The sequence below is a fragment of the Siniperca chuatsi genome, linkage group LG5 (genome assembly GCF_020085105.1).
Source record: "Siniperca chuatsi isolate FFG_IHB_CAS linkage group LG5, ASM2008510v1, whole genome shotgun sequence".
In the NCBI taxonomy this organism is placed as follows: Eukaryota; Metazoa; Chordata; class Actinopteri; order Centrarchiformes; family Sinipercidae; genus Siniperca; species Siniperca chuatsi.
Window position 1 is genome coordinate 2,158,697 of NC_058046.1, and position 10,574 is coordinate 2,169,270.

General features: G+C 39.2%; 1 protein-coding gene across 1 annotated transcript; it reads right to left on the reverse strand.

Moving 5' to 3' along the window:
- Positions 1–1,463: 1,463 nt before the first annotated feature.
- Positions 1,464–8,532, reverse strand: LOC122876822 (peptidyl-prolyl cis-trans isomerase C). The gene is made up of 6 exons (XM_044197579.1): positions 8,203–8,532; positions 6,491–6,604; positions 5,504–5,597; positions 5,010–5,077; positions 4,726–4,842; positions 1,464–3,878 (listed from the first exon to the last, which is right to left on the reverse strand). Exons 1-6 carry the CDS (start codon positions 8,293–8,295, stop codon positions 3,750–3,752), a joined length of 615 nt encoding a protein of 204 aa, XP_044053514.1. The 5' UTR covers positions 8,296–8,532; the 3' UTR covers positions 1,464–3,749.
- Positions 8,533–10,574: the final 2,042 nt, after the last annotated feature.

The following is a 10,574-nucleotide window of genomic DNA, read 5'->3' on the forward strand; positions in this document are numbered from 1 at the left end:
AAGTTTGAATGACACCTTACTTTCTGCACTGGCACTGAACGTTGCCGTTATACCTCAATCATGTAGTTGTTCGCGAATGATTCGTTCAAAAGAACAAATCTTTTGGGTGAACAAACCTGACTGAATCACTTCCTGAAACGAACCGTTCTTTTCTCAGCCAGTTGCGAGCGAACGTGCACAGGAGGAATGGGGTGTGTTCAAGACAGCAAATACACAGCTGATTCAGGTTGCTTCAACATTTAGCAGCGATGATTCAACAACATTGGTCGTGGACTGCAATCCAGATATATGAAATTATCTAGATTGATATTATTTGTATCACGCTTATGATTGGTCGTCATGTTGAGTGTGTGTGTGTGTGTGTGTGTGTGTGTGTGTGTGCAGAAGACATAAGATGTGTTTATCTACTGAGTCTGGAGGGGAAAAGTGTGTTCATGACAAGTTCTGATGACCCAGGGCTGTGCTCTGCCTGGTTGTTTCCTCTAACTTGTAAGTTCGCAGTTGGCACACACACACACACACACACACACACACACATAACGTTAGTTTTGAAAAGCTTAAAGGATTTATAGCGTTTATGAAGTGGTTGCATTGTTGTGTTGCTTGCCTGAGACCAAGTTGTGACACAACATGAGAGATGGAAAAGTGCATAAACAAAATTGCTGCATCTGCACTCATTAGATTTCGAATAAATTTAAAAAGAGCTAGGTTACGTTTGACAATCCCTGAATTGTTTGTTTTTTTTTAAATCTCACCACCTTTCGCAGTTTACAATGCGTGGTGAAACCTGCCATATGAAAAAACGAGTGGCTGAGCCTGACACCGATTCGTTCACTGAGTCGTTCAAGCCCGCCCGCCCTTCTCCCTCTTTCTCGTGTCTTGAAGTCTCGAAGTAGTAGAAAATATTCTATTTAATATTTAGGTGTTGTGACAATATACGTGCTGTGCATAATAGGGTAGGACCTTGTTATAGCAGCTTTCAGTTTGCAAACGGTATCTCTATCCAACTGAATTCTCAGCTCACTGGCTGATCCTTCGCGGTGGACCGCTCTCAGGTCACTAGTTTGCGAGCTGAGCTACGCAGTCGGATCTCCGGTCAAGCACTGAACGATTTGGTGAACAAATCTTTTTAATGAACTGATTTTACTGATTCCGTACACTGATAAGAACTGCTTTGCCCATCGCAACAATCGTGTGCAGCAGAATCGTCCAATAAGGATGTGTTCCTATGGAGACTGAGAGGAGGAGGTTAAAGGTAAATCTGAGTTATATTTATCTGTAACATCCTGTGATTAACATCGTGTCAGGGCTGTTTATGTCTGGCTTCCATTATTTACATCCTGCAGTGGCTTTTTTATTGGTCCACTTAATGTGACACGCAGTATTTACCAACGAGGATCACCTGAACCTGCATTAAACAACTGGTACGGAAACAGGACAGCGACAGATCACAGACACTAAGATTGTTCTGCAACAGCATATTGTTTATTGTAGAAAATACAGCTGTTGGCACTCTTCTTCTGCTGTTATTATAAATAATGAAAACAGAACTGCTGATATGTTTGTTAAAGAGGTTTTAAAAGCTGCATTAACTTCAGTGACATGAGGAATATCAGTCATAACTTTTCTACATTATAATGCTACCATGACAGTTTCGGGTTAATAACATACATCACAAAAGAAAAATGACAAAAGATAAAACAGTCAGACCTGGTGTCAGTCAGCTACAACACACCTCTGACACAAAGTACAACATTTAAGATCATTATTGAGAGGACAGCAACAGTATTAGTACAGCATTAATACCCACTTCCACACTTTTTGAACATTTCCTCCTGTGCAATTTGTGCTGTAGTTTTTGCAAACATGATATGGTGCATAATGCATCAAGAGGAAAAGATACTGTATCTCCATTTAATCAAAACATGAACAAGGAAATCTTCATTTTCAATGATGGAACGATGAAAATCCTAAATAATAAGGTGCTAGAATGGCATTTGACACTTGCTACAGAGTTTGTAAGTTTTTTGCATATGTCTGTTAACAGAAACGAAATGAAGATATTTAAGTATTGATTCGATGCATAGAAAGTACAAGCTAATTTGGCAAATAAAGAATTATTTGGCAATAAGAGATTAATGAGCTACATACATTATTGTAGTGCAAGTTTCCATGATATTTGTCATGTTTGAGTCACAGTTCATTATTTAGTTTGATACAGAGTTTTAGGGCTGATGCTAACTGGCACCATCCACTAAGAATGCAAGTATGCTAACGGATAAAACCGTTAGCATGAACCACAGTGAACCTGATAAATACTGAACACACCGACGTCAAACTGACACCACTCCCCTCTGCATACAATGTGTCACTAATGGCTGAAAACCTCATATCTCCAGGTTTCGGTATTTGTATTCCAGAGGTCATTTTACATGGAGTACGTCACAAATAAAGGGCACGTAAATGCAAACGATCCACCTTGCAGCACATAAAATAAACGCTGTAATTGTAATTGTAAGTGTATTGTTTCATTCAGTGATATGTTTTTATAAATGACGTTATAGTTGATCTCCCTAAAATCACGAATCCTTTCAAAACCATTTGGTCAAAAAGGCCACTATGCCAAAAATCTGGGGATCATAAAGTTGCTTCATTGACAAAAATTAATCTGATTTACTAATCCTGAAAAAGTGGCCATTTTGGAGATATGAGGTTTTCTGCTGAGCATAGAGAATAGTATCACATGCTTGTGCATGTTTGTGTATTCCTTTACTATCTATGATGAATTTAACTTTGTGTCTACTAATCTGAGTTGTAGGTTTAACAAGTGGATGTCTTTCATTTACCACAGATTAATTTTTCTTTGACCTGTACTCCCTGTTGTCAGAAAGCTGATAAAAATATCTTCCCTCCCTTCACAAACACTTGTCAGACATCACTGTGTGATATGTTCTGTTAATAACTTAATGAAAATATCTGTTACTTATATTATCTCTGCGAACATCGATCAGAAGTCCCGTTCACCTTTACCAGGTTAAAGCACTTTTGCTGACTTTTTTTCGAAAGAAAGTTAAGTGTTTGTTAGCATGGCGCCATTAGCAAGCCTATTGTTAGCATGTTACAACTAGATTTTAACATGCTAACGTTTAGCACGTAATATTTAGCCTATGTAACATGTAACAGTAAGCATGTAAACATGGATGCAATGCTTCATGTTCATGTTAGCTTGCTAATAGTGCTGGGTATTGAACCTCAATACGTTTTTGGTACCAACCGAAATGCGTCCGTACCACTGAGTATTGAAAGCTGGAATTTAATCCTTGGTCAGAATCTTAGTCTTGTTTACTCTTTGATCAAATATTTTCTAATTTAAATCATCATTTCTGATCATTTCTGTCTGTATTTTATTCAGGGAAAAGTCCTTGCACAGGTGCTTTGTGTTAGGACAAAATTAAACACTGAAGTTTTGTGTTTTGTTGAATAGAAAAAAAGAAAAAACATGTTTATATTCCTTAAAGTGTTGAAAAATGAATCGTTTTGGTATCAATACTGAAACTTAGGTATGGTATCAGCCCTGGTGTCAAAAAAATCAAACAATACCCAGCCCTACATGCTAGCGTCTTAGAGTTAGCATGTTCACATGCAAAAGTAATTATATGAAATGTGAATTTGGCAAAACTGCAAACTGGACTCCTGATTGATCACCAGTATATAATAATCACGTGATGTCTTAGTGTAAATAGTGGCATTTACCAGCCCTCCACCTCCACTACGAAGGGCTCTTTGACGGGGATCCTGCCACTGTTGATGATCACACACTCGGTGTATGGCAGGTTCCTGTCGTTGGTGTCCTGGAGCTCGATGGTGTGAACCACAGACTGCCAGAGGAGACAGACAGAAGCAGGTTAGATAAACTCAACACAGATGAAAAAGGTTCATACATTACCAGTAAGTTTTATAAAGGAGCTCATCTGTAACAAGCAGTTTGGCTTATTTCTCCATAACTGCAAGAGCATTTTCCACCAGTTTTAAATCATTGTTTTGGTCTTGTTTATCCTTGTGATAAACTTTTCTAACAAGCTGTTACGGAGGGGAATTATTTAGATTTCATCAATTCATATTCTACTTATCAATTCTGGTTGTTATCAAATCCTGGTTTTGATTCTTGTCATATTAATTGAGCATGATAGGCAAAATTCTTATAACAGGCAGCCAAAAATATTTCATCCTGTTAAACGTCCTTCTTCTTTGGAGCTAATTATTTGGTTTAGTTATAGACGGAAGCTCAGCAGGTCCAGAATTTAGCAGTTAAGAGTCATTTTAAGGAACAACTACAACTCCCATGAGCCTTTGCAGTACACCTATGACTAAGACTAATGAGAGCTGTAGTTGCTGAATGCCAACAAAATAACAGTTTGATGAAATGAAAAACAGCTAAACAATGAGGCGGACCTCACGTGGATGCCCTTTCCCCCAAAATAGTTTGGACCGTGTGAATGAACTGTAAGTTTTGTTTGTTCGATAGTTTAAGAAAGAGTTTATCTGTTCAGTAACTTTTCTCATCAGTCCTCAGACTCCAGACTCCACTAAATAAAAGTATAAAAGTATTCAGCGAGCAACTTTAAATGTCATATCTGTGAATGGGAATCTAACCACATGTCACAACAAACTTCGACAATGATTCTTCTTTGCAGAATCATGAAAAGTGTCTGAGGGTCCACCCACCATCCCGTCCAGGACTTTGCCAAAAACCACGTGTTTCCCGTCCAGCCACGGCGCTTTGGTAGCCAGGATGAAGAACTGCGACCCGTTGGTGTCCGGACCGGCGTTCGCCATACTCACCTGGTACATGAACACGCGCGCACGCAGTTCTAAATTTCATACATCATTTCATCATCATTTTGACAAAGTTGAATGAAAGTGGAAAAATTTAGTGCTTCAGAACGTTTTGGCTCATTATTCTTTAATACTGAGTTCAAAAACAGAAATACGGACGTGCGTGTGCTCACCCAGCCGGCTCCTAAATGCTTCAGTTTGAAGTTTTCATCTGCAAAAGTTGTTCCATAGATGCTGTGACCTGGATGGAAAAAAGAATTTGGTCACTTTCAGGTGGAGACAAATTTACCATCTATTATTTTTTTTTAAAGGATTTTTTTTTACAGTCATTTTTGCATCATATCTTGATGGTCTGTGTGAAATTAACATGCGTACAAACTTCTTTTTGGCACAAATGGGCTATTTAAGACCTACTAAGCTGCTTGGCAGCATTGTGTGTGAGGACTGAAACAGAGGGTGTGCGTATAGTTGTATTTTGGTCAAAAAAAGTGTTTGGAACACACTGAGCACACGAATGGACGGCAGAGACGTGGATTACACTGCAGGACGTGTTTGACGAGTTTCTATGGATGTGTTGATGCTTTTTTCTACCTTGAATTCAGCATACGAGCCCCGAGAAAGTGAGTCTTTGACATTTAAAAGAGTAACACGTTTAGCAGAGTATCACCTCCAGTTCCATCTCCAGATGTGAAGTCTCCTCCCTGGATCATGAAGTCCTTGATGACTCTGTGGAACTTTGTCCCTTTGTAGCCGTAACCTTTCTGCAGAGGCACACGTGAAACTTACTGTCTGCACGAACACGAGCGAACACAATGGCCACTGTACGTTCACGCTAACAGCGAATTAGCAGCTCTGAGAGGATTGGATGAACCTGTAGAAGATCACCGCTCACAAGAGACTTTTAGAAATCTAAAAGAACTAACATATTTGCTTGATAAGACAAACGAGAGATGTTTTTTTAAATAAATTGAACAAAAACTGAAAATACATGCAATAAACAGCCAAAATAAGAAATGAAATATATATACATTTAATTTCAAAATAAAATGTCCAGTATTTTATTTATAAAATGACACCTTATCTGCAACATTGACCAGTTATATGAGAGTGTAGGGTCATCTGATGAAGTCTCCTTTTAAATACTTGAGGACGAGAAAGAGTTCTTTAAAATGTTTTAATTGTAGATCCCGATGAATTACAGGCCGGAAAATGGAGTTTAGAATCAAATATGTATCCTGCATAAAATTTTGGGGGGAAAGTCTAAAGGAATACGCAATGTGAATATAAATAAGGAAAAACGTGCGAAATAGAGCATATGAAACAGCTGTCAGAGCTTCATGATGTGGAGATGATGATCACATTATCAGAAACATCTGCAGATGACATTTACTGTGTGTGTGTGTGTGTGTGTGTGTGTGTGTGTGTGTGTGTGTGTGTGTGTGTGTGTGTGTTAGATTTGTGTGTTCATACTGTCTGGTTGTACATGGAATAAATCTGATGATTTGCACGTCGTATAAAATATATTTGTGAAGATTAGATACCTGAATGATACTATATGTGTTGATGACAGAGTTTCTGTGTGTGTGTGTGTGTGTGTGTGTGTGTGTGTGTGTGTGTGTGTGTGTGTGTGTGTGTGTATACACCATCGCACTACCTCTCCGGTTGCCAGGGCGACAAAGTTATTGACAGTGATTGGGACGACCTCCCCAAAAAGGCCGATGACGATACGCCCCACCTCGTGACCCGCCACTGTGATGTCAAAAAACACCTGGACACACACACACACACACACACACACACACAAAGGCTGTCAATCAATCATTTTACTTGAGTAAAGTAAGAACAGTTTTCATACTTACATTTTCCCATTTTTCTACTTCAACTACTCGACATTTAAAAAGAAAACTTTTACATTTACACACAAGTACTAAAATGATTGTAAAGTAGAAAATATTGTAGATTCGTTTTTTACTTCACTACACATTTATTTGATAACTTTAGTTACTAGTTACTTTCCAGATTCAGATTAATGCTACAAAAAATAATCAATAAATAAATGATTATATTATTATATCAGTAAGACTTTATTGATCCCCAGGGGGAAATTCACGCTACCCAGAAGTATATAAAGTCATATATATATATATATAAAAAAAAAATATATATATATATATATATATATATATATATATAAATTAACCAGCTGCAACATTAAAGTGATGAACACATTACTGCATCAATAATCATAATCCAGTTATATAATATACATTATTCTGCAAAATACTTTTACTTTTGGTGCTTTAAGTATATTTCTTTGCTGATACTTTTGAATGCAGGACTTTTATTTGTAACAGAGTATTGCTGCACTGTGGTGTTTTACCTGAGTAAACCACTGAAATTAGGGCTGAGAGATGTTGTTTTTCACACACACACACACACACACACACACACACACACACACACAGAGTGGCAGACCAGCTGTCCATCAAAACTTAACAAGTGGAACAAATGTTCTCCAGTACACCGCTCTTCATTCCCCAAATGTTCGGCTATCTCGCCTTCATCCGTGTGGTTTGGACAGCGCAGCTTGACTCAAGAGAACACGAGTTTAAACTTTTACGTGATTTCATTATAATGAATAATGAATATGTGGATATCGAGATGATTGCCTGTAATATTTCTTGTGTAGCCCATTTAGAGCAAATATCTACTGCGTATTGACTTGACTGATAACCCCACTGTGGGTTCTGCTCCTCACACAAACAACGTGGATCACTACTTACTGAAGACATATTCATCTGTTTTTAATATTATTTTTGACAAGTGACTCCTCATATTAATCGTTAGCCATTTCACAATAGAAGCAGGTGCTGACAGGCTCTCAGTGACTTAATAACTGGATTTTATATGTGATGTATTAAACTCATGTTAACATGAAATACACTGAAATCTAATAGCTCACATCTATATGGAGGTCAGGTCCTGTGTGTGTGTGTGTGTGTGTGTGTGTGTGTGTGTGTGTGTGAATGGCCTGCAGGCAAACGCACTGCGCATTAAGTCTCATCTGAATGGACACGTGTACAGCCGTGAGTGCGCGTGTGCATGTGCGTGTGTGTGTATTCTGGAAAGATCTGTAAGTAAGACAAGTGTGTGTTTCCGTGTTCCGGTCCAGCCCCCCGCTGGGACCAGACACGTCGTCTCTCCGTTTCAGTGTGTGTGTGTGTGTGTGTGCGCGCGCTCGTGCTGCATGCCCGTTATTATCCACGCTCCGGCGCGCGCAGCATCTTGCCATGAGGACGGCGCGCGGAGAGGAGAGAAGACTCAGTTTTGGATTAATGCAAATAAATGCGGCACATCATCACCCACCTTCTCGGTGACTTTCGGTCCTGTCCGTGTCGCACCGGACACCGACTGCAGACAGGCGGCAGAGAGGAAGAGCAGAGCGGGTAGGAGCTCCATCTTTTACCGGAGAGAGCGGCGGCAGGCCCCTGCTGGCAGTAACGGTGAGGGAGGGAGAAGAAGAAATACCAGCGAGACACAGCTGAGAGGCTGACCGGTAAACAGCACTCCGAACTCGGCTTCATCACCAGACCACTCCCCCCTGTGGGCTGAACCTGGACCAAAGCCCCGCCCACCGAGGAGAGGAGAGGATGATTAAAAGGAAATAAAGGAGAGGAGGAGAGGAGAAAGAGGGGATGGGAGAAGAAGACAATAAAAGAATAAAAAAGAAAAGATGTCAAGAGCTGCATCTAGAAGATTCAATTCAGTTTTCTGCAGAATTAATGTAACTAATGAAATTCTGGTTACTGTACATATTTACAGTCTAAGGGGATTCTTGTATCCAAGCAGCTCTTACATGCAGGGAAAGTGGTCTAAAGATAACACAGAGGTGTTTGCAGGGGGGGGAGGAAACGTTTGGACCGAAGCCGACCTGAATGCAGGTGGAACTCACCCTCGGTATTACTTCAGTAGGCCTACCTACTTACACTCAGTGCTTTCAAAACGATAAAAGTGTCATTTTGGGTTAGACATCTCCTGAGAATTGACAAAAAACATAACACACACTCTAAAAAAAATAAATAAAAAAAAATGCCTTAAAACTAAAAAACTAAACTTTTAACCTGCAACTCCCTCGAAACTAAAAAAAAAATAAATCCCATTTTCATTCTGGTTTTTAGAGAGAAAAAACTCACCGCTGATACCTTTAATCGGTGGTTCCCAACCTGTGGGTTGAGGCCCCTCCAAGGGGCTCGTGAGACTGAAGGAACACAACAGATTTCTCTCTAATCTCTCTGCTCAGTCAAACCTTCTCTGGATAAATAAAGGTTACCTGTTTGTGTCGACCTTTAACATCCTGAGCTGATAGAAACAGTAACATCGGTGTGTTTGATCATTTGTAGTAACAAGCATGAATGTCACACCTGTCAGCCTGCACACACCTGGGGGAAGCACAGCTGCAGTAGCACAAACTGATACTGAGAGTGTGAGAGTTTAAAGACTATAAACACAGCGTTCAGCTGTTATTAATACCATTTAAAGAAGTCAAATCAAGTCACCTGCATCTGCATGAGCATCAACAACAGCGCCCCCTGTCTGCCGGAGGAGCATATACCTCTAAATACCGACAATTTCACATTCATTCCTTTCTCATGCATCCCTCTTTTATTTTAACTTTCACCGATCACATGCAAACTTGTGAAATTGTGTTGAATATTTTCTCTCTTTTAGATAAACGGATCTTAGAAAACGCTTTTTATTTAATGTCCTTTATGACAGCAGGAAGCACCAATGCCTTCACCTCGAAGGAGTCACAGACACCGCTACACTAAAATCACAGATCTGTGGAAAACAACAGAGAAATTGAATAACACATTCAACAAATAATCATCTATCACATAAAAATTAGATAACTGCATCATAATTATAGTGATTATAGTGCATTTGAAATCAATCAAAAAGAGTCTATAGCTCCTCTCTTTGTTGCAGGGCCGTACGCAGGATTTTAGAAACATGGAGTCCAAGGCCTCCAAAACCCACCAAAAAAATGTTTCCTTAAGTATTTCAATTATTATATTTCCTGTTTTAAGGAAATTCCTTTTGAAGGTCAACAACTGCTTATAAAAACTCAACACAGCTAACAAAACTCTAAAATAACATTGTCTCTATTTTCCCTATAGTACTACCAGATTACATATTTCTTTCCAGGAAACTTCCTAGAAAATTATTAGAAAATCACACTGATTAAGTGTCCTGACGGTGAAACAATAGGTCATACAGTAGTACATGGCATATCTTTCAGATTGTAAAGTAGTAAGGTTATATATTTAATGTATAAATAATCTATATGTAATATAAAATCACAAAAATCAGCTTCTGTCCTACATTCAAAACAGGAAAATGTGATCCTGCAGCTCTGTGGATTTGTATTTTCTCTTCCTGATTGACAACCAGATGCATTTTCCAGCATGCAGAGATCAATGATCAGCTGCAGCAGTTAGTTTTTAACAATAAACAGAGGGATAATGAAGTCCATACAGACGAGTATTCCAGCTTTAAAACACTTTACCGCATTAAAAACACCTCAGCTCAGCTCGGCTTCAGCTGCAGGAAATAAAGCTGGAAAAGAGAATATAAGTCCCTGCTGAATACACGTCTATAGAGATGAATTATAATAGTCAGCCTGCCGTGACCTTAACACCACGGCCGGGACACACACACACACACACACACACACACAC